Source organism: Leptonotus elevatus, chromosome 4 (assembly GCF_054856555.1).
Source record: "Leptonotus elevatus isolate MCC_2025b chromosome 4, RoL_Lele_1.0, whole genome shotgun sequence".
In the NCBI taxonomy this organism is placed as follows: domain Eukaryota; kingdom Metazoa; phylum Chordata; class Actinopteri; order Syngnathiformes; family Syngnathidae; genus Leptonotus; species Leptonotus elevatus.
In genome coordinates, this window is record NC_141242.1 from 17,521,345 (window position 1) to 17,549,078 (window position 27,734).

At 39.9% G+C, this 27,734-nt stretch overlaps 3 protein-coding genes across 3 annotated transcripts; 2 read left to right on the plus strand and 1 right to left on the minus strand.

The window, feature by feature from the left end:
• Window positions 1-184: 184 nt before the first annotated feature.
• On the plus strand, window positions 185-1,839 carry LOC147175878 (tumor susceptibility gene 101 protein). Its single transcript, XM_086074254.1, has 6 exons — window positions 185-345; window positions 518-602; window positions 695-760; window positions 861-1,024; window positions 1,093-1,195; window positions 1,514-1,839. The coding sequence occupies exons 1-6, from the start codon at window positions 304-306 to the stop codon at window positions 1,630-1,632; spliced, it is 579 nt and encodes a 192-aa protein (XP_085930380.1). The 5' UTR covers window positions 185-303; the 3' UTR covers window positions 1,633-1,839.
• Window positions 1,840-2,198: 359 nt separating this feature from the next.
• tsg101a (tumor susceptibility 101a) lies at window positions 2,199-9,582 on the plus strand. Its single transcript, XM_086074782.1, has 10 exons — window positions 2,199-2,566; window positions 3,656-3,743; window positions 3,932-3,997; window positions 4,207-4,370; window positions 5,333-5,459; window positions 5,616-5,673; window positions 5,827-5,921; window positions 7,945-8,147; window positions 8,292-8,531; window positions 8,622-9,582. Exons 1-10 carry the CDS (start codon window positions 2,525-2,527, stop codon window positions 8,709-8,711), a joined length of 1,173 nt encoding a protein of 390 aa, XP_085930908.1. The 5' UTR covers window positions 2,199-2,524; the 3' UTR covers window positions 8,712-9,582.
• Window positions 9,583-10,296: 714 nt separating this feature from the next.
• ldha (lactate dehydrogenase A4) lies at window positions 10,297-18,105 on the minus strand. The gene is made up of 8 exons (XM_086073246.1): window positions 17,967-18,105; window positions 15,992-16,117; window positions 14,616-14,733; window positions 14,355-14,528; window positions 13,585-13,758; window positions 13,345-13,462; window positions 11,326-11,449; window positions 10,297-11,241 (listed from the first exon to the last, which is right to left on the minus strand). The coding sequence occupies exons 2-8, from the start codon at window positions 16,115-16,117 to the stop codon at window positions 11,077-11,079; spliced, it is 999 nt and encodes a 332-aa protein (XP_085929372.1). The 5' UTR covers window positions 17,967-18,105; the 3' UTR covers window positions 10,297-11,076.
• Between the last annotated feature and the right edge of the window lie 9,629 nt (window positions 18,106-27,734).

The window sequence follows — 27,734 nt, forward strand, 5'->3', positions numbered from 1 at the left end:
ATTGATGTAAGCAGACAATGATATAACGTACTGTTTATTTCTTGAAAAATGACCTACGTAACGTGTTGATTTATTGGGTCACAGAACCAAGATGTTTGTTTGAGCCATGTGGCCTAATTAGTATTTATGGTTTGTAAGTCACATGATTGTACTATTATGACGCTGCTCTCTCATTGGCTTTTAGGGGGTCATAAAGTTGTGTGCTTGTCGATAAACACACGGAGAGAAAAAGAAAATCAAAGGTTAGAAAGGGTTGGTAATCGTAAGACGAGACACATTTTTAGTTTTAGATACACTACAATCATGACGTCCTTCAAAAACGCCATCAAGAAAATGCTGCCGAAGGTATGAGAATATAATATATATTGATGTGTCTATATATGTAGATAAACAAAGAGATCATTTATCAAATCATCCTTTAATGATCCCCATTTTGACTGCCACTTGTAATTGTATTATTCATTTTGTGTGCGCGTGTGTGTGTGTGTGTGCGTGTGTTCTCATTTCTGTTGCATAGACATATCTTTGTAACCGTGTGGCCCATGAAATACATGTTGCATTGATCCATTTCAAGGACCTTGTTCCAATGGTGGATGAATACAGTAAGAAACTTAAAAAAAAAAACATGTACTTTTTCATTTTGATATTTGTGTAGTTGTTTTTTTTAACACAACAGTCATTTTGGTTTGTACAGTTTACAATGACGGAACGACCAAGGTCTTGATGAGTCTAACAGGAACTATCCCCATCCTTTTTAAGGGTAATGATTTAACATTTTATATCAAGGGCAACAATTGTTATGTCCACACAAAGAATTTTTGTGTTGATCAATGCTCTTACTGTCCCTAACACTGTGCTAGAGATGACTTACAACATCCCCATATCTGTGTGGCTTGAGGAGAGCTACCCACAGTCTGCCCCGATTTGCTATGTCAAGCCCACGCGGGAGATGATGATCCTTCAAGGAAAATATGTCTCTAGCAATGGGGACATCCGGCTGCCATACCTGAAGGAGTGGAAGCAGGTGAGCAACACATGTGAGAGGTTTACAGTGACGCATCGGGTACACTGACCCTTCCATGGCTCTCTCAGGGAGAGTGTGACCTGGTGAGCCTCCTGCAGGTGATGGTTGCCACTTTTGAAGACCACCCTCCTATCTGTATGCAGCCTCGTCCTCAACCTGCACAAGCATCCTGTAAGTAAAATGACATCATGTCTTAGCAGGAAAACAAGCTCTTGCCTGCTTTGAATGAAATACTTTTGTTTGCATACATACAACTGTGATAGGAAAAAAAGTCATCTAAACAAAGAATATTTCCATGTACAGTAAGGTTGGCTTATTATAAGCTTGTGGTGAATAAGAAAAAAATAATGAAGTTAAGAAAAGCAACAAAACATTCTTCTGTGTCCTAGATATCCACTAAGTAATAACTGGGCCATGTCTAATCAAGTGTGAGATTGTGAATACTGTACATAAACTTTGGACTTAACTTGTCCCGAATTCTTGTTTTAGGTTCGCTGCAGTTCCGCAGGGAATCACAGGTGTTTTCCCGGCCAGACGGCAGTTTATATGTGTCTTTATCAGCAGAAGATGGCCAACCTGTCCTTCAAGGAAATGAAACCAGCTGTTAATAGATTTCAATATTGATTTGCTTCTTGTGAAACATATCTTGTGCACAATATCAGATGGACGCTATTGTTATGGTTGTTCTATTGGTGTTTGATTTATTTTGACACTCAAGTAACATTTTATCATGTTGTCATATTCTTTCTCTGAACTACTGTATGTTCATGCGGAATGGTTTCACATCAAAACAGGATATTCCTGTGATCATGAAAAATAAGACATTCATTGGGTGGGGTGGGGGGGGCGTGACAGTATTCAAAATCAACGTCGTCGTTGTTGTTATGCAATATGCTCTACTAAAATATCACCCTAACATTAAAACAACTGAGTTAAACTGAGAATGTATCATTCTTGTTGTCTTATATCTATCTATATAAGTTTGTGTGGTTCTTTGAGAAGATTTCTTGGCTTTCTATCACCTTTTCTACATAACAATCTTCAACAATGTACCATCATAATAATAATAATGATAGAGAAGCATTATCGTTAAGAAAATAACTAGTGCAATATAACTTTATGTTGTTAATAAAGTTTTGATTAAATAATGACGTAATCGATTCCCCCGGAAAATGTCAGGCGTAATACCGGAAATTCGCCTTGTTGTTAGTCTAATATTTGAGTGTTGAAGCATATTTTGTTTGTACCCAGAAGTTAGTTTGACATTAGTCATCCCTGTACTGCTTCGATCTGATATAACAAGACAAACATTAACTCTATTCAATTGGACGGGTTATTACAAATAACCCGACTGTTTGTGTTTAGTCCGCTCCAGGGCTGTGCTAACATTAGCCTAGCACTTGCGGAATTCTTGCTAGCGAGCTTTAGGTTGGGTTAGCGTTCTGCCAGTTAGTCTCATATTTACTCAGTTCTCTTGAAATACACATTAACCTGGAAACAATGGCAGTTATCAACGAAGGCGCCCTGAAGAAAATGTTGAAGGTAAACCCGACTTTTGATGAATATCGTAACTTGTTGTTTTTAGCATGATAGCTAACATTCGAAACGTAACATGACAGTACAGTAGTTATACAATTTCCTGCCATGTTAAATGGCGTGTTGGTGAAACGTCGTGTGTTATAAGCTGCCTGTACTCCCTACCGTGATCAATAAATATATATATACTGTTGATATAACTGGAAGTGGAACATGTATTTTACGATGTGCTAACATTATATAAACTGCTGTTCGGCATAATGTTTCGTCTAAACGAAGTTGTAAGGAACTAGTGTGCCGTTAACAATTTGTTATGTGCTAAACGTAATGCATGTACTCCCCTCAAATGTTCTTACATGGATATTCATTTAGATAGCAGTTGGCGAAAGTTACTTTGTATGCCCACTCTAAATTCCCAGCCTCTTTATTTTACATACAAAACAAACATGCTTAGCTTTTGTTAAGCATAGACTGTCACTGAGCAATGTAGTAGAGTGTTTAACCTTTCTTCTTTGCTTGAGGCTTTTTTTTTTGTTATCAAAATGGCTGTTGATATTTTGCCATGGCCGTCAATTCTCCTGAACTGTTTTGATTGATCAATCAGTCATGCATTGGGCGTGCTTCCTGTCAAGCTTCAACCCCTACTGTGTATTTTCATTAAGTTATCTTTCTTTTTCTTTTTTTTGCTACCGAAAATAGGCTATTAGATGCATTACCAGCCTATCCCTATCCATAACCCTGGCTCAGAGCAGGGTTATCACTTATCAGTCAGTAGGAAACATGTTGCGTCTTTTTAAATGCAGCTATCGCATCTTCTATTTCTTTGAATGTGAGAATTTGAACAACTGTTAAATTCTTCAATCAACACGTGAAACAAAATGGCTCAATTACAACTCCTGGCTGGCTGTAAGAAATTGTAGTTAAAAAAAGAAAAAAAAAAAAAAAGAGTACAAAACGGGATTCAATCCACTGACCCCGCACTTTCGGGGCAACTGCTCTAACCACTATGCCACGAGCTGGTATATCCACTTTGTATCAAAATAGAATACAAAACATTCATTGTCATCACTCCTCTCCTGTTTTGTCATATTTCAGCAATACAAATACAGGGACCTGACTGTTCGTGAAATCACCAATGTCATCTCTCATTACAAAGACTTGAAGCCCGTAATGGATGGCTATGGTAAACCAATATTCTTATCAATTCTTATTTTCATAGGAACCATTAAGGTCAAGTCACAGACACCCGACTCTGAGGACAAAGTCCGTATTATACAACCTTATTGGTTCCACGCTATTTCATTCTTGGGTGACTCAATATATGGTAGAATGTGAGTTTGTCTTTCCTCACTGACTCAACTTGCTTTTCAGTGTTCAACGATGGCTCTACAAGGGACCTGATGAGTTTAACAGGAACAGTCCCTGTAAGCTATAGAGGTACATAATACAGTGTTCTTATTTTTGTTTTGCACATCAGTGTTCAATGTTGTTATTTGAAGAGCATCACAAGCTTTCAGTCACTTAAACGTTTGTCAGCTTCATGTTGTGCACTGCATGTTAACAATTAAGAAAATGTCATTTGAGGGAGATGGTAGATAAATAAATACTATATGTCTGCACTTGTTCTTGTGTGTGTTTCCTCACAGGCAACGTCTACAACATCCCAATCTGTCTTTGGTTGCTGGACACGTATCCCTTCAACCCACCCATTTGTTTTGTTAAACCCACCAGCAACATGATGATCAAAACTGGTAAACATATTGATGCCAATGGAAAAATCTACCTACCCTATCTACACGAGTGGAAGCATGTAAGTTGGTTAGCAATACAGGTTACAGTGCACAAATCGTTTGTCTAATAGGGCTGGAATTCTGGCCTTATTGAACAACTAGCTTACACTTATTTGCTCATAAAACAAACTCTTCGACGCAAAAAAAAAAGATCATGATATATCTGAGGTTTGACTGAAATGAATGTAACAGTTGCTTGAAACACAATTTACACCTGTTACTCTATATCTATGGTATATAAGAATAAGAAGTAATCAAAAGATTGTAACCTTTTCTTCACCCTGCAAGAAAGTTTGTAATTTTACTCAATTTGAAAATGAAGGTAAATTATAAGAAAATTGCACAAAACTATTCTAAATAGCCTAATCCGTTTTCTGGTAGACTAGTTTTGCCCCAGGCATTTAAACCATCTTCCAAATACCACTACATATTTCCACAAATCTCTTGAGTCATCAAAGCATTGCGTCCATATTATAATACGCATAAATCTGCATTCATATGAAAATGCCTTTTTTCTGTAACTTTGACTTAACGGTTCTTGTATTTGTCTTATTCCATTAAGCACATTTACTGTACTCTCATGCTGCCAGTAACAACTTTTTTTTATTTTTTATTTTTTTATCAAGTCAAAAGTAACAACCTTGTTTTGGAAATGTCTCAAGTAAAAAGTACAAATACTCATGATAAACAGTAACGGATAAAAGTAAAAAGTAGTGTAAAAACATAAATACTCAAGAAAGTACAAAGTACTGAAAAAACTACTCAAGTACAGTATTGAAGTATGTGTACTTCGGTACTTCCTATCTCTGCAGTCTACACTTGTGCAAAATTGCAACTCACAATAACATTTGGATATTTGACGTTGCACAAAATTGACATAGATGGAAAATAATTGGTTTTGTAGACACACATTGTCAACGGAGAGATAGAACATCTTTTTTAATGATGATGACTCTTCACTTTTTCCTCTCTTCTTTTCCAGCCACACTCAGACCTGTATGGTCTCATTCAGGTGATGATCGTGGTGTTTGGAGATGAGCCACCAGTGTTTTCTCGCCCTACCACACAAGCGCCTTACCAAGCTTTCCAAGCTGCTGGACCTCCTAATCGTATGTGGTGTTACTGTATATTTTTTCCCCTCTGTGAGTAAATGACCAGTTTACCACCAGGTGGTGCTCATTCGCTATCACAGTGCACTATGAGAGAAGTACGAAAGAGCAGTCGCCAAGGTGATGTAATTGTGTGTACTTTTCCTCTTACATCAGCTTCTTATGTACCTGGTATGGCTGCAGTTTCACCTTATGGCCCAAGTCCTAATACAGGGTAAGATGTTTCTCAATCATGTGCATACACTAGTTTTGTGTGGCAAGCGTGCTGTGCTGCAGGAGGAGCTGTTTTATTACTTCACACCTTCAGTCTTATATGTTGCGTCCAATGCTTTAAAATTACAAAATGATGTTTATCTTCTCTTTGCAGCGGATACCCAGGTTACCAGTACCCAGGGGGCAACTCTTACCCAGCTACTTCTGGTCCCACTCACTACCCAACGCAAACACCTGTGTCCACAGTGGGTATGTATTACAGCGAACATCTCCCATCATGACACACGGAACACTGTGAAAGCAGAATAAAGATTCTAATTCAATAGCTATGTCAAATACACCAACGTACAAATAGTTTCTCATTGTACTGCACTTGAATGCATAATGGGTACTCTGTTTATGACTTACCACATTTGTTGCAAAGTTATGAACGGCGTTGAATGTTGTAACATGCTACAAGAAGACACACTCATTTACTAATCATTATTTGTTTTTCATTTGATTGTTTTATATATTTGGCCTGTGTTTTCTGTAAATCTGACTTAATGTTTTAGCTTAGCACTAGGTTCCTAAACCAAGGACAGTCTCTTCACGATGCAATCCTGACCCACAACTCTGCTATCATCCATTTACCTTATAGAATCGTTGAAGTTGACTTTTTGGCATAGCTACAGATTTAGGAAATATCATATAACTGACTGTACAGTAAAACACCCACAATTTGTAAGTGATGAGACAGATACAAATAGTTAAAAAAACACAAGAATGATAATCAAGCACTTTTATGAGAAAAATACGGGGGTCTGGTGACTGAGAAAACCAGTGCCCAGCACCTTGTACACAGAATGTACCTGCTTGTCATAATTTTACACACGGTTTGTTGAAAAAAGAAAAAAAACACAGTCCTACATAAATCAAACATAAACGTGCTGAATAAGTCACACATGCTACTGCTAACACAATCACATGGCATGGATTAATGTCCTATAACTTAATTTAAGCCTATAACACAATGCATTCTGGGAACAATATATATGCAAAACAGGTAGATATAACACATGCGGAATACATATGGGTAAAGTGTTGCCGCGTCCCATTTGCATTTGTTATTTTTTGGAACAATATATTTATAGTTGAGCCCGCTATTTAGGGCTGGTCTGCAAATAGCGAAAATCTGTGTATAACTGACGGAAATTGTTTTTAAGTTATAAACCATGATTTTACAGGTACGGTCATCATATATTTTCCTCCATGTGGCCACTGGGCTCGTATGAGTTTGACAGCCCTGGTCTAGACACAATGGCTAAGTGGTTTTGTGAGAATTTATGTTAGTGTCAACCCTGTAGAGCGTTATGAAAAGATTACAAAAACGCGACGAGGTGAGTTTTTCCAGTGAATTGCTGGTTTCACATGGGAAAAAAAACATGTTTGTGAATAGTAAACTGATGGTAGGAGATGGATCACTGTACAATAAAGGAAAAAGAAGCTCAATCACACTCTTATGTATATATATGTATATATATGTTACAGTATATCATAGAAATTATTTATAATGAAGCCAAAACAGATAAAAGGAAGCTTCTGCATCTTTCTGCAGCATGAACTGCAATGTAGCCATGTGACCTTCTTATTGAAACCCTCTCACCCTGAGCCTGACTTTGGTGGCATGCTGAACCGACAGCGAAAGGTCATCTGATGTAACTAGAGAGGCCAACGAGACCTACAGTATGGACCTGGAGGTTCCTCTCTGGTTATATGTGCTATATTTGGGGATGTAACACTAACTCCTTAAAAAGACTGACTGACCTGTGATCAGCTGTTTGGAAGCAGTAGTGAAACGACACTGGACTGTCTGCCATCTGGATGACTTTTGGCGCGCTCCTATATTTAGTAGTGACATGGGAGAGAAGAGAGAAAAAATCCGAGCTGATTCAAGGCTGACCTGTACGCACTGTAGTGTGGACTCCAGTACATAACATTAAGGGTGTCAGGCGATAATAAAAAAAAAAAAATCATAATTAATTGCATGATTTCAATAGTTAACTCATGATTAATTGCAAATTTTATATCTGTTCTAAATGTACAATCAAATATTTTTTGTAAGTTTTCGTACTTTTAATTAAAGGGGATAATGTTAAACTAATAGATAAATGGCTTTTCATAATTCATCAAATTGAGCTAAAATTTAAAAAAAGATGTTTCTTGAAAACGGAACGACACATTCACAAAGGGATGCTAAAGGCTGAAGTTCAACTTGTGTCACCTTGTCTAGGCTCCAACAGAGATGGCACCATTGGCGAAGACACGATCCGTGCGTCGCTGATCTCAGCTGTGAGTGACAAGCTTCGCTGGAGGATGAAGGAGGAAATGGACAGGGCTCAGGCCGAGTTGGATGCCCTCAAGCGAACAGAAGAAGACCTCAAGAAAGGACATCAGAAACTGGAGGACATGATCTCCAGATTGGACCAGGAAGTGGTAATGTTTTTTTTCTTTTTAAATTATCATTATTATTATCATTTTCATTGTAATGTCTGTAACGGTTCCACTGCAACAAACTTGGTTCATATGTCCTAGTTTGGCCCATGGTTTTTACCTGTCACCCAAATATTGTTGGACCAGGCCGACGTCGATAGGAACATCGAGTTGCTGAAGCGCAAGGACGAGGAGCTGACGGAGGCCCTGGAGAAGATGGAGAACCAGTCGGAGAACAACAACATCGACGACATCATTGTGCCAACGGCCCCCCTGTACAAACAGATCTTGAACCTGTACGCAGAGGAAAACGCCATCGAGGACACTATCTTCTATTTGGGAGAGGCCCTCCGAAGGGGGGTCATAGACCTGGAGGTTTTTCTCAAGGTGGCCATTTGCACACAACTTTTGAGATACTGACACATGCTCCGTGCGGTATTGTGTGAGCGTGTTGATGAATGTCCTCTTTTGTTGCAGCACGTACGCCTTCTCTCCAGAAAGCAGTTCCAGCTCCGCGCCCTCATGCAGAAAGCCCGCAAGACCGCCGGCCTCAGTGACCTCTACTGAGCAACACCGGCAGGAAACAAAAACAGACATGTCTTCTGGCTCTCTGGTTCTTTTGTCTTCTCCCTCTGTGTTGTCTCCCATCTTTAATGGACCACCGGGCTGTTTATACACTCCTAAGATTTGTCCTTGTGACCCGAATCAAACCAAATGCGTGAGAGATTTTCCCAACACACACATGACAGCATTATGTGTATTGTGGCTATCGACTAGCCTGGCCGCCTTGTATGTTGAGTAAGCACAAAATGTGAGGGGCTCATGGTTAAGAGACACCCCTGGTCATGAAAAAGGTTAAGCGCTGATATAAATACCCAAAGTGGTTAACCTTTGATTTAGAGCTGCATGCAGCCTGAGCCACATCGGAAGGCTTTTTTTTCCCGTCTTTCTATTATGGATATGCTTTAATGCATGAACCCGTATTGTTTTTCCTCTCCTCTTTCCACTTTCGTTGTACGTGTCAGCTGCTCAGGTTAGCCCTCCAATTTGACTGTTTGGCTGCATTAACCAATCATGTACAGTAGCTCTTCTACCCTGTACAGTGTGTCTCGAGGACATTTTTACAAAGAATATCCACTATTTTTATTTCTGCTGTCCATTGTTGGTCCAATTAGTTATCTGCGTAAACCTTCTTTTGTGAACATTTTTGAGTGTTATAGGGTATAAAAGAGCCTGTTATACTAATCAAATGTTAAGTTATGACAACACTTCTCATTTAACTTAGCCTTCTACTAAATGCACTTTGAAATGTATCATAGAGTATCTGCTGTTATTTTTTGTTTCCAATTAAACCATAGATCATCTTTTGTATCTGTAGATTTATGTGAATCCGTTCAAATTAAAGACATCTGATTTGATGGCAAAACAAAAGAAGTTATTTTCTGCCTCTCAATATTTGACTGACAGATTCAATTTCCCACAGTGGCCCTGATGGTATCTCGTAGCGTTAGTTTTGTCACACCACCCTTGTTTGGTAATCACTGTTTAAAGGCGCTTAACTTCATCAGTGTTGTGGGGCACATACATGAGCTTTCAGACTAACGTGCACACTTTTGCAAAGTGGGATTTTGGGGCGCACCCAATCCCACGCAAGCACAGGGAGGCCTGAGCCAACATTCATACTTTAGAAGTGTGAGATAATATGGTGTATTTGTTTATATGAATATACAGTATACTGAGCCAATGTTTAAGATTAGGGTTGTGCCTGTAACATTGGAGTTTAGCGTGTGGGAAAACTCTCAAATGACCATTTATAAGAATGAAGAATAACCATTAAAAAAAAAAGAATGCGGAGGCCCTTAAAAAAATACTGACAGTATTTTAAATACAAAGTAGTGATGAAACATAGACCTAACTGTTCGTTCTCTTGTACTTCCCGAGCGTCGTCGAGAAGAGAGCAACTTTTCAGCTCTATTAAGAAGTACATTAAGATGCTGTTTGAACCTTGCAACCTGTGAGGACTTGAATAGGATTTATTGCCTGTACTGCAAAAGCAAGTTGTATATCGGAACGAGACTTGTTTATAAAGTATCCTGGCATGCAAAATTCCCATTTGAAATATAATTGAAATGAACACGCAGACAAGTGAGGGTCTTGTTTCTGTATCCTGGCTTTATTTGATGCTACTGTACATAAAAATATGTCCAGATACAGTGATAAATAAGACTGGTAACAATAAATGTGTATCATCTGCAGTAATGGCTATGGAGAAAATAACACCATTACACTTTGTTAATGTCCTTTAGAGTTTATATGGAGAAAAATAAATATAATTCTCTTAGAGGACATTAGGGAGCGCAAACAACACGTTCAAGTTTGTTGTCTGTATCGATGATTTCCATTCAATAGCATCCCCAACCATACAAGGAGCGTGGTGAATTGCCATGGACTCTTGACTTATCTCTCTTATCAGTGCACTTGAGGTCATGTGTGGAGAAGGCTTTAGATTACTCTCAACTGGGCAGGAAACCTACCCCCACTTAGAATGGAATGTCTCCATCAGACAAAAAACACAATCCATCGCACTGTAGACAGAATACACACAAAGCATACAAGGAGTGCATGAAGAAGCCACAACCGTGCATAGTAACAGTATACTTGCGTAGTATTTTAGACACAATTTTCCAGATCTCAACACAAGCTGACTTTCCAGGCTAAGTAGTTGTGTTCCTACTTTTACATACAGTGATAGGAGCAGGCAGCAACATTAAAATGACATCAATTGTTAATATCTGAAAGTAACTTCCACTTCATCCATCTTAACGGAGGCCGTTTGACACAGAAAATACAAGGGAGACGCTTGGACGAATGCACAGTGTTTCGTGACGTTTGGTTTGGGACTGACGTGTGGTACCGTGCGGCGCTACGCCGATCACAGAGTGAGCTCCTTCTGGACGGCCCACAGCGTCTCGGCGCTCTTCACCAGCTGCTGCTGCTCCTCGGGCTTCAGGCTCATGTTGACGATGTCTGACAGGCCGGTGTTGCCCAGGACGCAGGGGACGCTCAGGAAAACGTCCTCTTTCACGCCGTACATACCCTGCCGAACAGAGCGCATCATTATTATTATTTTTTTTAAACACTCGGAGCTTGTTCGATGGCGTAACAAATGAGGTACTCTTACCTTGACGAGTGTGGACACGGGGTGGACTCTGTGCATGTTCTTGGTGATGCTCGCCACCAAGTCAGCCACAGACATCCCGATGGCCCATGAAGTATAACCCTTCAGCCGGATCACCTCATACGCTCTGCAAACACACGCACACACACACATTGTCTGGGTGTGATGCAATTATGCACATTTCCAAATTCCAACACTTTCAAATCATTGTCTCTAATCTCAGGAAGCCTATTGTCCTGCCAGAAAAACACTCAGTGAGTCAGAAAAGTCATGGTTACTCTTGATATTGCGTTATAAATGTGTCGTAAGCCTCCTGAAGATACTAAAGTCTAAGCGGAAGGTCAGGGGGGAAAGACTATAGAATATATGGCGAGCCAATGTTTATTATGAAAAGCATCTTTTTTTTATGCCTATTGATGTTAAAGTTACAACGCCTCTTTAGATAGATTCGATTTTTATGAAAAGCTAATGCTCTCGGCCCCTGCAGTTTGGTCAGCCAATGAAATGAAGGTTTTCCCTCCGTTCCATTTCATTTTCAGTTACTGGTTTAGTTGACCATACGTCCTCTTTTGCCTGGACATATCCACTTTTTTACATCTTGTCCGGGTGTTTTTTTAATAAATTAATGAAAATTTCAGTTTTACATTGTGCAGCAATTGGGAGGCAGAGTGCACCGTGTTACCACGATTGGTAGACTGCGGCCTGCCCAAGTTAATGAGGGGTGTAAATGTTTTCTACAGGGGAACCTCGGAGTTTGAACGTCTCGGAACTCATACAAATCGGATTTCAGCCAAAAAATCGGGAGTAAAAAATGCCTCGGAGTTTGAACTCATTTTTGGAGTTTGAACACCCGAGCAAAGCAAGCTAAGCCGAATAAACCTTGAAAACGGGTAGCTGAGTGAAGCCGAGCAATGCCGAATGCTCACGTTGCGGTAGATTTCCAATCAGATTGTGAATACTCCCGGAGGTGCTTCATACTCGCGAGTGCATTTCGATTTTTCCGCGACTATTTTCTTCGCCATGGGCCCAAAGGAAGACATAACATACAGTGCTACGAACCACAGTGGAATTAGGAAGGAGATTATCGCACCGTTGTAACTACCGTGACTACTTCTGTAAATACTGGCACGAGGACCCCCCTTAGCAACGTGCCTGATGTTAAAAAACGCACGCATGGACCGCTTAGTAGTCTAACAATATGCCCGATGTAAAATACACAAACTCAGCACTGAACTAAAGCTAGCATTAACAGCATTTATCATCCACGGATGCCATCACACCACAACAAAAAGGGTAAGGTATTTTTTATTGTTTAAATACGGTACTGTACTGTAAATATAAAAAGCATAAATAGAAATTAAAATGGGAAATTTCTGTTTTTGCAGCTTGGGAACGGATTAGTTGCATTTACATTATTTCCTATGTTTTCTCCTCTTGGGAATAAGCAAACAGTAGGAGGGGCATAGCTCAGGGGGTAGTGTGGCACTCTTCCAAGCCGTAGGTCGTGAGTTTGTTCCTCAACCCTTGAGTGACTTTTATCTTCTTTCTTTTTTTTTCAATTCTTTATTTTATACTCTTCCAAGTATAAGTATTACTTGTAACACTGAGTCTATTTGGTCCAACTCTAAGTAGAGTCAAATTGACTGTGTAAAAGTATAGATGTGTGGATATTTAGTCGTAAAAGTATGAGTAAAGGGTGGGGCAAATGCAGCCGCTCTGTTCTTTTATCCAGCCCATCAATAATTTACTAAGCCTTTTACAAACATTAACATTTTCTTATGGCCTTATCTCTGAATGACCTGGCCAATCTGTCCGTTTTCAAAACAAATGGTGCCACTTGTGCCCTGCTGTACAATCACCCGCCTGTAGGCTTAGCGCCATGTTGCAATTCCTCACTCGGGATGCTCAGCTATCATTCGATTGTGGACTTTGCAACTTTCTTGCGATCGCACGGCTCCGGAGAGCAGAGGGCATGCAAGTACATGATCGGCTGCATTGCAGAGTTGCACCAAACGTACTCACCCATCAACCACCATTTTGTGCACCGCCTTCCAGTCTTCACTATCGCCTTCAGCCCCCATCTTAGGGTTGAGGCCCTGAAGACTGACGCCGGCCACGTTCACGCCACTCCACACGGGCACTAAGAGAAGCCAAATAGCGCCGATAAATCCAAATTCAATTACTGGCCTCTAATGTGATGCTAAATTCAAGATGCGCTGGTATCCCAGCTCCTGTTTTTATTTATAGCGAAGCGCCACACACCGCTGGAGTCCCCGTGCTCGCCGATGATCCAGCCGTGGCAGCTGGAAGGGTGGAGGGACAGTTTCTCTCCCATCAGGTGGCGAAAGCGGGCCGTGTCCAGGTTGGTGCCGGAGCCGATGACGCGATGACGCGGGAAACCGCTCAGCTTCCAAGCAACGTAAGTCAAGATGTCCACTGACGGGGAAAAGGATGATAACACAAAAATGACACCAAAATTTATAAATCTACTACTTATGAATGACCCTAAGTGATTTCTATGAAATGAACCTGGTAGCACAGTTTTTTTTTTAAATACTGTGTAAATACCCTATAACGCCAAACGTATCATATTAAATACAAGACATTTTGAGCCCTCTATTTCATGAGTATATGATCTTTTTCCTCATTAAAACCGTGACATTTATGATCTGACACATGCATTGCATGGATCATCCATTAGAGGGCAGTATCACCAAGCTGATGGGCTTTTTCAGCGACCTTGCAAGATCGCCCCAATTGAGAAAGGGGAGACACGCATACTTATTAATAGTGGGAAATGTTCTTTCTGATTTTTGGAAATACAGTACTCATATGTTTGCTACGTTTGTTTATTATTAAATTTTAGACACATTTAAAGCATTGTGACCAAATGTATCAAATGTGACACAAATTAAAAGTCATATGTGAAAGTTGATTCCCCCCCCCAAATTTTTTTTTTGTTTTTGTTTAAAAGACACCAATAAATAATCTCTTTACGAAGAATCAACATTTTCGCAGTAGTTCCACCTTACCTGGGTTCGAGACAACCATCAAGATGCAGTTGGGGCTGTACTTGACAATATTGGGGATGATGAACTTGAAGATATTGACGTTGCGCTGCACCAGATTCAGGCGACTCTCTCCTTCTTGCTGACGTGCGCCGGCAGTCACCACGACCACCCTGGAGCCGGCTGTCACGCTGTAATCTTTACAATTCAAACACATGCGTGTCTAATTATAGATGGCCACAGAGTTGTTGTTGTCATCTGTTTGCTTTGTTGGACTCTTCTCACCTTTGTCTCCCACAATCTTGTGCGTCTTCAGGAAGAAGGAGCCGTGTTGCAGGTCCAACGCTTCGCCTTTCAGTTTGTCCTCCATCACGTCCACCAGCGCCAGCTCGTCACACAGATCCTGATCAGCAAGTAGAGTACGTACACGTTTAAGTCACACTGTAAAATTGTTATTCGCAACCACTGTGCTGCCACACACGAGTGTAAAAGCATCAATTGCATTGTGGGAAATTATCCAATTTCATTGAATTGGTCTAAAAAATTATTAGGAATGGGCGAGCACCGTGTTGGGTCGATACCCGGCTTTATTTCAAGGTATCGGTACTCGTGTTTTATGATCAGAAACTAGAAATTAAAAGAATAGAAATTTGCCATTACTTTCATGCAATTTTAAGAAAAATTCTATTGGGATTAGTCCATGTTTGGTCTTCTACGAAATCTATGCCAGCAATGTACAGTGTCAGCCGGAAGATTTAACTACTCTACCACTAGCTGTCGGGAGGTTGACCTAACCTGCGTAGTGCTGTCACTATCAAATATTTTTAGAAGCGATTAATCTATTAATCAATTAATCGTCTAATCGGATTCATTTTAATTCTGCATTAAAGTGTACAGTATTACAATAGCCTTTTTACCATGATTATTTATTATTATTATTTTTTTAATTAACCAGTGATTGGTGTTTATTTGTACTTTGTATACATATAGTGATTTAAAAAGGGGGTGGGGGGGGTTGTTGTTATCGGTTCGGTCATTGTTTTCCAAAAGTAAAAACATATGTTTGCAAATATCTTGTTTTGATTAAACACAGATATTTTGACCATTTTTAATTTAAAAAAAAGAGGCTCCAAACGATTATTAAAATAGTGGTAATCAATTGCGTGTTGATTAATCGATCAATTTTGACAGCTCTAAACCTGTGTATTCATCTGTTGCCATTCATGCAACTAAATAATATGCAGCTTTCTATTCAACTAAACAAGCCCATATTTGTGAGTGTATACTTTTTTGTAAGACTTTTCAAATGAAAAATATGCACCCCGGCTCAAAAAAGGCTTCACTGTTGTCGAGTGAGTGTATTCTATCCATGATCTAAATTTCTGAGAGGCCCACTTAAAATTCCAAAAGAGGGATCGGAAAGCCAAAGAGCTGCATCTCGTATTTGATGCTAGCCAGCTTTTGTTTTGTGTTCAAGCAAGGGCCCTCTTTTTATAGTGCCTCCATTATTCTGCCACTGGCACGGGTTCAGCTAACAGAGAGTGGGAAGCCAATCAATACTGTGTAGTCTTTCGTATATATCACATGGATGGCTAAATGCCAGACAATTGGTCATTTTATAGACACCTACAAGCAAAACGTGTTCTTTTTTTGTCTCTTACCTTCAGTAGGACACTCATGGCGGTGGCCATGCCCACCATGCCGACGCCCACCACCGTCACCTTGTTCCTGCTGCTCCCCGGCTCCTCCTTCAGCACTTGGGTGATCAGTTTGTCTTTGGTGGCCATCTGTGGAAAGAAAAGTGAGAACGGATCAGCAACATGGCAGCCAAATGGACAGGGTGGGTGTGCAAATGAGAGGCGGTGCCGAAACACAAGTAAGGGGGTTGAAATTCTTTTGATACATTTTATTTTAATAAATGGTTTATTATTGTAGCCGTAAGTTGCCATTGGTTTAGACCAACAACAATGTGAGCAGCGCCGGACCAAAAATGACATTTCCGCCCCTGCTCTCAGCCAAAATTAATAACTGAACAGGATAAACAAAAGGTAAAAGTTAGTAATAGCGCTCCGTATGACGGCTTACAATAGTAAACATATCGTTATGAATATCCCTCTAACACACCTGACACTAGCTCCCATGGATACTTCCATTGATTTGTTTGCTGAGCATGCTCATTGATTCCCACAGTCTCGCTTCGCCAGATCGCCATGGCAACCACAGTCTGGACAATTGCTCCCTAGCGACCTCTGTAGTTTCTCAGGAGTGGTGGGAGGCAGCGGCGGATCATGTGTACGTGCAGCACAGCCCATCCCCCCAGCTGACGTCACACACACTACTATTTATGGTTGCTGGAGAGTTCACTACTTACAAGCCTTCTCATGTCCGTTTTGGTGGGTGAGCTGGGTTTCAACAAAAGACCTTTGGTCCACTTTCAGCAATAGTGCACACTGACACTGATAGAGGTCTTCATACTTTTATAGTAACTAAGTATTATAGTATACTTTGTATGCTGTGCAATTAAGTCATCCTTTCCTCCCTTTGAGGTATGTCTGAATGTGGATTGCAACTAATAGTAATTTCGCCAAACGAGGGAAACAAGAAGGAAACCATTACACAAACCAGAGCTGCATGTTATCGCATACCCCTGATGTGTTTTTGGCATTTTCCTATCACTGGTCAACAGGAGGTCAAAGACAGTCAAGTGGCACAAATAGACTCAGAGCTGTGGAATGTCAACAGGACGGACACACTTTTCACTCTGAGGTCATTAAGTGTGACTGGAAAAACTGCTTGATTTCATGGGTGTGTTTACATAGAAGATTGTCAAATATGTTTGATTGGTACGTATGCAAGAGGTGGCAATAGTTATTTTTACATTTGTGTTTAATTCACACTATATTTAACATTATTACTGTTTTCTTGGTGGAGAAATGCTAAAGCAACCCATCTCTCAGTTTGATACTATACAACATTGGAATAACAATAATAAGCATTTAAATTCAGCACATCGTCTTTTTAGTGTCACAATTGACTATACGGGTCTTCGTTAGGTGGTCAAACAGGAATGCCAGGACGGAGACCACTGCCAGGAGAGAGGAGGAGGAGGGGCGCCTCCATTTTACACTTATGTTACACTGCGACACGCCAAGAAGACCCTCGGAAACTCGTTGAACCGTGTGTTAAGAGAACCTTCTAGGTTCGGCAGGACAAATGTAAAAGTCCAAAGTAGTCGTGATATACACGACACGTCGGCAACAAGTGGGATTCGTACAGGAACTGTTGCATAACGATGGTTACGTACACCTGAATTCATGATCCGGAGGAGACTGCATCCAGCTCATGTTAACGCATCATGTTGTAATATAGTAAAAACACAAACACAAACACAAAAAAACGTGTTTTGTTATCTTGAACTTTTTTTTAAAGAAAAAAAACCCCATTAATTACATAAAATGTTTTCCGACACGATGTAAAAAAGTCCATTGTCGCATGATTGATACAAACCGACATACAAGCAAGCTTGTCACGCCCCTTCCCAGTCTAATAAACGTTATATACCCGGAAATTATCTCCCCCCCCCCCCGTTAAAAACACGAGCTGGTTTCTACAGTAGAGTTTGTGAATTCATTTTACCGTTTAAGCTTCGGTGCAAAGGCTGGAATGCTTGTCGTTGCGTTGGTTGCTGTCGCAGTTCTCCCGCAGAAAAGGTGCCGCCAGGAGGGAGGCTTCGGTTGGTATTTAAACACATCCTGCTCCTTGCTCCCTCCTCCCCTCGTCTTATTACGTAGTGAGGGGCGTGGCCACCGAGAAGACCGTGCGTGCCGGGTGTCACGTCCAAGATAAGACAAAATGCGGAAGCCCGTACTATTTATGATACCTAATTACTGTTCATGCAGCCTCAATAATCGCGCTGTTACCAGAACTGGAATAATGACCGAAGGACGTGGAAAATATTCATATACTAACCAATTTAACGATAACTTAACTTGTGTACAGCAATGCGCAATTTCTTTACGCCATTTAGCAACGCTTTCTTTCGTCATCTTATGAGACGTAATTAATTGGCCTCATTGAGTCATTCGTGAAAGTTTGGTCGGTATGCGTAAATAAATTCATTCATTTACCCTCAGGTTTTTCAGGCAAGACCGCAATTGAATAGTTCATGTGTTTAATAACGACTTACATAAAGTATGTTGATTACACATTATTTTTTAATAGTAATTCATGCCTGCTTTGATTTGAGTGTTGTTGTTGTTGTTGTTCTTTAATAGTGGGGAAAGTAGCCTCTGTAACACACCCTTCCCATGATCAATTATCTGTCTATTCATCAATCTTGATTGTCAAAATGTTGTGTCTTATTGTGTGGCTCAAGTCCATCACCTTGAGTCTCTTTGTGGTTCGATGAAAATACAACTGAGGGGCATAGTACTGTATTGTTTACTATATTTAACTCACGTTTTAAAACACAATTTCAACTGCATTATCATATTTCTCATTGCAATACCCAAGATAAAAGAAAACTTAAAAAATAAATGTATGTAACCATTTGAGATCAATATAAGGTCTTCTCGGTGGCCACAGTAACGTAAGTTGAAAATCAAATGGGGGGAGATAACATATGTTATAATTGTACTGTGGAATTGTTGTACATGAACTTCTGGTCTATTGCTAATTATTATTTTTTAACTACCCCCGCTAGGTGACAGCTGCAATTGCACATGAGTAATGTAAATAAATACCATTTAATAAATTCATCCAAATTAAATTACATTACGGACATTATATTATTGGTCGGCGAATGTGTACCTAATGAAGTGTCTTACTTTTTTATGGTTTATTTCTATCATTTGCTTGTTCAGTGCAGCTTTCGCGCCCCCAACTGTTAGCTTTTAGTAACGACAACAAAAACGATATCTGCCATAACACGCTCTTGTAAAACCAGTTGTTTCATCACCCAACGTTTCTTTATACAACTAGTAACTGACGTATTGTTAGTTACAACACTAAGGTTCAGACCTTTAATTCATTTGCTCTCTATGACGTAAACTGGTGTACAATTAAGTCATGGCTTGGTTAAAAACACAAGTGCTCGGACTAGTCACTTAGTTTCATTAGGCCTAATTCATGGCTGTCAATCATGGGATAGCGACCTTTCTTTCATAATGTAAACCAGAATTAGAACTATGGCGTCAGACTTGTGGAAATGTGGAAAGCATGTGAGCAATTATTTGATGTACTTAATTATTTGATGTACTTTGAGGCTCAAAGTACATCAAATAATTGCTCACATGCTTTGTGGTGAGAGGATTGAGCTCAAAGTTGTAGCTCTTTCCTCTCACCACCACTCAAGTAGGCTGGGATAGACACAACCGCCGCCCTCGTGAAAAGCGCTATAGAAAATGAATGTTTTGTTGGGTGTAGTGTACTATATGAAGCATGACACTTATGACACTTAACTTTATTGATGAGAGAGAGAGAGAGAGAGAGAGAGAGAGAGAGAGAGAGAGAGAGAGAGAGAGAGAGAGAGACAGAGAGAGAGAGAGAGAGAGGGAGACAGAGAGAGACAGAGAGAGAGATGTTAGCTCAGTACAAGCAGTTCGCCGGCAGGTGGTGCTGTCATAAAGCTAACAGAGAATATAGCTCTCAAAATGCACAGTACTACACAGTTAATTCAATGGAGAGCATGAAATAAACAATAGAAAGAAAAATCTATCTATCACTTTCTCAACGCTATGACTATTCATTTATTTTCAAAGTCGTCCTAGATCAGGGGTGTGAAACTCATTGGCTCAGGGGCCACGTGGAAGAAAATCTATTCTCAAGTGGGCTGGACCAATAAAATCCTGCTATGTCTCAAAAATAATTATATGAAAATTTTCATTATATGTGGTCTGACCTGGTCCCTATCTACTGTCAATATATTATTGAAAAAAATAAAATTAAAATACCGGTAATAATAAAATGAAATAACTTCCTTTTTGGTTTCCTGTATCCCAATATGGCATTTTCCCTTAAATTGCATGAAACGAATGGGAATGTTCTATGATCTTTTTCATTTGTTCATAAAGTACATATTTTTTATGGAACACACAATAAAATGAATTAAACATAATTAACTGACTAAATAACTTAATAAAACACAAATATCCAGTGTCAGGAAAAAAATCCCAATCAAAACATGTAGTTGTACAACTTCATTGGGTTGATCCTGATACATGGCTCTGTGGGATTTGTTCCTATTTCCCAAGGTCAAGAGGGTCATCAAGGGTACCCGTTTTAACATTTGGATGACATCATGCCATGCAATGAACAAAATAATTTCACTCAACATTAACCATAAAATATTTAACCTGATCATCTAAAAAAAAGCATTCACATCTTTCAAAAATATTCTCATTGTTTCTCATTAATAAATGTTTTCATGTACTTTCTGATTCTAAGTGCTGTGGTGAGTGGTACACAGCAAAAATTGGAGTGTTTAAATTGCAGAGTTAAATTTGTGGGAGTTCATTTTAACTCGCATAGTGTAATTTTTATGTTTTCAGAATTAAATTGTGTGTTGAGAAGGTGTTATTTCACAGAATTGATCGCCAAGTTAGATCACGTCCACAGTGTTAGATTGGCTCCGCCTTTCACCTTCGTCTCCAGTTTGAGAGAGACAACTCAGCACCATTTTCCTCGCCCTCCTTTATCACTGGGAAATACTGACAGTCTTGAAAGACAAAAGGAGTTCCGGGCGTGAATTCATTTTCACTCTGACTGTAGTCAACATTAACATAGCCTACTTCAAATGCTCTCCTCAAAAGAGGTGTTAAGGGTAAAAGTTGAAAGCCGTCGTTACATCGGCCGTCATTGACACATAATCACATTTCGGCGAGTGCGCTTCCTTATTTTCGATGAGGCGAACGAAGCCTCCGAAGAAAAAAAATTTGTCTGTGTACTTTTTCCGGGGCTTCGCAAATAAATAAATAAATATATATATATTTTTTTTAAGTCCGCGTTTCGCTAAATGCTGAAGCTTTCGCCCTTGAAGGGCGAGTACTTTATGCCTCGAGTCTGTGTATCAAAGTTACAGGTTAAATTAATATACAACGCCAAATTCAATATGTGGCTGGATAGCCTAGTGGTTAAGGTTACTATCAGTGGTCCCAGAGTGGTTTGGGATTTTATTTAAATATTGTATTTATTTATTTATTTGTATTATTATGCTTTATCTATTTATTTATTTATTTATTTAATCAAGACAGTGCCTTTGCGTGTGTGGTCTTCACTGTAGCTTCCTGTTTGTAATATTGCGAAAGTGATGTTTATGTCCATAAATCCACCAAAACTGTTCTTACATATGTGGCTCAGGCTCCACGTTTTATTCTCGAAATACTATGTTGAAGGGACTTCATTGGGTTGAGTATGAAGCAAAAACTGATATGGCCAATTGGCCACCACGTAGACTTCACAGCCATGTTGGATGGGGCAAGTTCTCATCAAAAGCAGCAGCCACTTGGATTGACCAGAAATGGCGTCTGCTTTAATGGTAACTCTGTTTAAATGCTAACATTTGTGGGTGGAAGAATTCAGCACCAACAACTTAGCATGACATATTTGAATGAAAGTCTCTCGATGTTGTTCCGTGCACCCAAACCAGAAGTGACATCATCGTTTGAGACGCCATATTGAGAGATATGCGAACCAATTTTACTCATCAATGACTGTATACTACTATTTATACTGCTCATGGAAAAACAGATATACAGCATTTTTATCACAACGTTTCATTTTCTTGATTTGATTTTTGACCTGTTAACTCACCTGGGTAGGAGGGCGACCCTAGTGCCTTTTATTGACGAGTCACTGCTTTTTAGAACTGCTCAAAATTTCCTGGATTCTCTTCTTGCTACTTGTCGTAATTTTTATCCGCCTCCATCTGGAATGTAGGACAATTTTTTTTCCCCCTACTAGCCTTGCGGGAAAACAACCACTAGTTTGTCATGTTAGCTCGTCCACAGGGTTAACACTTTGCTATTGCACAGAGCATTTGGGACCACAGTGTGTCTGCTTAGGGGTGATAGTATACGCCCCTCGCAGCTTGCTGTGTAGCACACAGCAATCTAATCACCTCCACACACCTGCCTCCTCTGTTTAGAAATGGGGCCAATGGACACAGAGCCATCAATCATATGACGACCTACTCACGATGCACACTATTTGCGGTTTCTTGATGAATTTGTCTCACTCCTCTTGCACTTCTCTTTATCTCACCTTCCTTCCCATCTCCTCCACCTTCCTCACTCCCTCTGGCTTCCTTTCCGGGCTCCAACTCTGCTTGCAATTGATAACATCCCTGCTGGAGCTGCTTTTATTAGCCACCCACAGCCAGATTAAGCGGGGTAATAATATAGCAATCAACAGCAATTACACACTGATAAGCCCAGGGAGAGCTCTGCCGTGTACAGCAACAAAAGCGACACTTTTACACAAATTGGATGTGTTTTAATGTAGGATGAAAGGGTGTGTGACTGTACATATATTTGCATGTGTTAGGCAAGTAGGGCAAATTATTTGTACCTTGTTTTGCCTCCAGTCCAGCTCCCTATGATTATCACTACTCAGATAAAGCTCAAACTCCCTGCAGGTCATAATTAGGTGCTAATTAAAGCCCCGATTGGACAGATTGTAGCCACATCTGTGAAGTTATTATTGAAAAATATGAGCAGCAGTGAAGTACAGCAGAGCAACTGAATGATGAAATATATTCAGTCTCCTGTGATATTGTCATTACACCCTCAGTGTGGAAGACAATTAAAAACGGCATGTTTGCAGTTGGGGCCGGGCCCCACCAGATAGCGCTGTTGAGCACTATGCAGGCTCATAATTGGTCTTCTTTATAGCTAATAATTTATAAAAAATAAAAAAAATCATCAAGAATAATAATATTCAAATAAATACCAATTATGTGTGTAAGGTAATTTCGTTATTAACATGTATGTATAATACAAAGCGAAGTTCAATGGTCGAACTTTCTGAACAGGACTGATAGGGCCGGCCCATGAGCGTCTGTTTAAGTGGATGAGCCACTCAAATCATTGTGCGCATGTCCAAAGTTGCTCTAAATAGACAGCCATGGGGCCACATTAACTGAGCCCATCGTCCAATTAAAATACAGGACTGATGTCAGGTGCCGTCAAGACCCAATCAACAAGCTCAGTTTTGTCAGACGGAAGCCATACTAGCAGTAAACTAGATTGGTTTTCATCGGGAGCAAAAAAGACTAGTAATAGCAAACCAACAGTTTTTTTGTTTGTTTATTAAACCAACAGTATGAATGAATTAGAATTAGAATAAGAATTTGTTGATGACGTCATCGCTCGAGAGAGAGAGAGAGAGAGAGAGAGAGAGAGCGAGAGAGAGAGAGAGAGAGAGAGAGAGAGAGAGAGAGAGAGAGAGAGAGAGGCAGCGCTGGAGAAACGGAGGAGGAAAAACGCAGTAGTTATGAAAGTTAAGCTAGAAACTGAGCTGAATGAAGAGCACTTGTGAGTAGCATTTGTATTTAGAACTAGGGCTAGGGATTCATGACCAACTTTTCAACTTAAAGACGCTCAATAAAAATACCTTTATTGGGATAAATAATTGATAATAAATGGTTGTTTGTGCCCTGTGATTGACTGACGAGCAGTGCACAGTATGCCCTGCCAAGTCATCTGAGGTTGTGACTCTAAGGACAGAAAATGGATGTATAACAAGTCAAAAACAAATTATACAATTTGTCCACTATAACTAAATTTAGTCCATAGGTTTACGGCCAAATCCTCCCTTTTTTAAATTGCAAAAAAAGGTCTGCCTTTCTCTCATGATTCCATGTTGTTAAAACACTTCAGTGACCATGTTGGCACTTGTTAGTGTCAGACTTAACAGCTGCCTGGCATTTTTACAGAGCAGCTCCAGTACATGATGGTGAAAACGAGTGGAAGCATTGATATGAGCGTCCAGCCTGCAGGCATTCACGCTCAACAGCCAAGTCAGATTTCAGGAACATCTGTGTGGTTTTGCTCTCCAACAAGCCCCACATCTGACCCACAGCCTCCACCCCATCCTGTTTTCAGCACACATATGAACGCTAATTGAAAATACCTGCACCTGGCCTATTTTTTAAAATTTTTTTTTTACGTGTTTGTACATACAGAACACACATAATAGGATCAGAGACCATACAGTGTAATTGTGCCACTGGGCCCACCAAGCTCTTATATATGGGTATCAAAAACAAATATTAAAATCAGTTTAAAAATGTGTATATATTAATACAATGCATATCAATGAACATTAGTAAAGAGGCCAGATTACAACTACAGTATGCTACTTACGTAGCTATCATAGGCTAGTTTCCATCTGGAGTCCCTTAGAAAGTTGATGAAACATCTCAAGTCCAAACACAGTCAGCGAAGTCAAGGCACACACAATCAGGACTGCATTTGCTATCAAACAGCCAATCAGAGTGATCAATTAATTCGTTACATATACCATTTTGCATTCTCTGATTAATCCCTTCAGAATCTAACTTAATTTAATTAATTTCAAGTGGCTAAAAATTGGCGGAGGGTTTTACATCTTTAATGTATTGCAGGAGAAACTATAAGTCCAGGGACCTTAACACCTGTGAATGATATGAAAGCAGAGTGGTATAGCCGTAGTGCTTGCATGTGTGTGTGCGTGTGTGTGCAGAGGAACGTGTGTGTGTGTGTGTGGTGTGCATGAAGGTGTAAGGTTAATTGAAGTTGTTAGAATGAAAACGATCCCCTCTGGAAGGATAGCGAGTGGAGTTGGTGGGTGGGTTCAGCAGGGGGTGACCAGAAGAGAGGGATGAGCTAGTGTGGGAAATCAAAAGGGGAGGTGGAGGGGGTTAGGGAGTTGCCCCTTTCCCCCTGTTGCTGGGAGGCAGTGACACATGAGGATGAAGAGGGGAGCGATTCATGTAAAGGTCGGATGTGTCCGTCCCTTCATCTATCAGCACAGTTTTGTGTGTTTTTTCCACTTGTTTTTCTTCTTCTAAATATGATTTCTTTCTGATTCCATTTGAGGGGCCCTCTCATCCTCCTCACACTGTCCCTCATTATGTCTGTTCCGCCCTTGGCTGTTGGTCCCCTCATGCGGTCTTTCCCCTCTTCTCTCATTCTCACTTTCATTCTCACAGATGACAAGTTGGCTCACTGTTTAGTCCAACAGATGCCAAGGCGGGCAGGCCTGACCAACTGTTTTAACTCCAATCAGCTTTTATTGCTCTCCTGAGGAGCACAAAAATAAAACCCTTTTCCAGCCTGACATTTTCAGAGATGGAGAGGAAAACATAGGAAAGGGGATATAAATATGGGGGCAACAGTACTCGAGTCGAAGTACAGGGACTTGTGTGAGAAATATGGCATAAGTATTGTTTCAACGCAAAGTAAAAAAAAAAAAGAGTCTCAAATGTACTTACAGGAAGTAAAATATAAAGAAACAATTCCGTTTTATTGTCAGTTAAAGTGCAATGTGCTGCAACTGCATGTGAGTGGTAAAGGAGTTATTGTTATACAACTTAGCTTACCAATGCTAGTTAGAAGATCAAATTGTAATCTATAACAATTGGTTATACAAATAATTGACCACATGCTAATACAATACAGTAAACACAAACACATTTAGTCGATTTGACACCATCACTGTACACACACAGTGGCTAAAGCTTTAGCCAATTAACAGTCAGACAACTGTACATCCTCATTTGCTCACTTCACCCGAGACATATTTATTTATATATATATGAAACTTATAAATAATATATATATAATGCAATAAATATTTGGTCTCTACTTCATAGATTTCGTCTTTTGCAGGTGTAGTCTGGAGTTTAACTGTACCTGGTTTGACAACAAAAAAAGCAACAACAACAAAAACGTATTCACTTCTCTGTATACAAAATAGTTTGCCTAAATTTATCACCTTACATATTGTAATGCGCGGTGGCCGATTGGCTATAGACGGCGCAGCCGGACAGCAAAAACAAAAACAAAAACAAAAACGGGAGAGCAACTGAAATCTACAGGTTCACTTTTATTAAAAGGAAACAAAAAAGACTGGGCTTAGAGTGGGCTAGGCGCTACCGCGCGTTACAATGGGGTGGATGTCACGGACTTCCGGGTTTGACACATCAGCGTTGTTTCCGGCTACTGATGGCCACGTTTTTGTTGCACTACAGCAGCCAGTGTTGGCTCGACTTTTCTGCTTTGAAAACAGCATGTTTCCATAGCTTTGCTAGCATTGTGAACTCACAAAAAAAAAAAAATACATTAGCTAATAATAATAAATGAAAAATTAAACATACCTACTATGTGCTTGTCAGATTAGGTAGAAGTGGATACTTTTTAAGATGGCACAAGACGCATAGCATCTTCCACAAATCATTTTTGGATCTAGCACCACATCAAACAATTCTCTTAAATGCATCCACGGATGGGGATTATCTTGCTTTTCTGAATCTTTTACATCGTGTTCGTTAATGCTCCCTGGTCCGTGTTCCTCAATATCGCTGCAATCCACATTTTTCCTTCTTAGAAATCCCCAAGATTGCAATCAATCAAGATCTCAACCATGGTTGGCTTCACCTCTTTCCATCTGTTGTTCTTTTTTTTTTTTACTTTGAGTTTGACATCCGTGGTGGTTGAGAAACGTAATGAGTTCAAGTGAAAACTTAAAAATACAGATAGTTTTGAGATGCAGGGAGTCAAGATCAAAAGTCGTCATGTAAATAAATACAATAAATACTTAGTAAAGTACAGATCAGAGCACTGAAAAATCTACTTAAAGGGGAAGTCAAGTCAAAAATGTTTGTTATAATAATATGTTCTATGTGCCCTCACTAGTCTAAATACAGCATCCTGATCAACATTGAGTTTGTGGAATTTGAATTAAGCAGCAAAATCCACCCGTTTTTATCCATCTCAGTGGGCAGCCATTTTGCCACTTACTGTCGACTAAAAATGACATCAGAGTGCCTAAATGCTCAGTTAACAATCACAGTTTTCTGGATTTGGTCATGTGATGTTCGCAAACTGAGCACATAGGCACTGTGATGTAAATTTCAGTTAACGGCAATTGCAAAATGGCCGACCCCGAGGTGGATAAAAACAGGTGGATTTTACTGCTTTATTCAAACTCCACAATTGTAATATTAATCAGAATGCCGTGTTTAAACGAGTGGGGGAACATAGAACATCTTATTGTAAAGAAATGCTAACTTAGTTTGCTACTTCCCACCACCGGTTCTGTGTATCAGTTTGTACATACTGTATGCGTGCGTCGATTAAGGCAGGGGGCTGATGTTGAAAACGGTGGACAGTCATTATGGTCTGTGCCCGTTGAGGGGCCAACTGG

Bases quoted from the DNA above. Each gene is read 5' to 3' on its own strand.
- tsg101a (XM_086074782.1), top strand. From the start codon at position 2,525: ATGGCAGTTATCAACGAAGGCGCCCTGAAGAAAATGTTGAAG. The intron at 5,674-5,826 runs GTAAGATGTTTC...TTCTCTTTGCAG, and splicing joins GGCCCAAGTCCTAATACAGG to CGGATACCCAGGTTACCAGT. The intron at 8,532-8,621 runs GTGGCCATTTGC...CTTTTGTTGCAG, and splicing joins ACCTGGAGGTTTTTCTCAAG to CACGTACGCCTTCTCTCCAG.
- ldha (XM_086073246.1), bottom strand. From the start codon at position 16,117: ATGGCCACCAAAGACAAACTGATCACCCAAGTGCTGAAGGAGGAGCCG. The intron at 14,529-14,615 runs GTGAGAAGAGTC...TGAATTGTAAAG, and splicing joins CAAGATTGTGGGAGACAAAG to ATTACAGCGTGACAGCCGGC. The intron at 11,450-13,344 runs GTGAGTACGTTT...GTGTGTTTGCAG, and splicing joins CACAAAATGGTGGTTGATGG to AGCGTATGAGGTGATCCGGC.
- LOC147175878 (XM_086074254.1), top strand. From the start codon at position 304: ATGACGTCCTTCAAAAACGCCATCAAGAAAATGCTGCCGAAG. The intron at 761-860 runs GTAATGATTTAA...ACACTGTGCTAG, and splicing joins TATCCCCATCCTTTTTAAGG to AGATGACTTACAACATCCCC. The intron at 1,025-1,092 runs GTGAGCAACACA...TGGCTCTCTCAG, and splicing joins ACCTGAAGGAGTGGAAGCAG to GGAGAGTGTGACCTGGTGAG.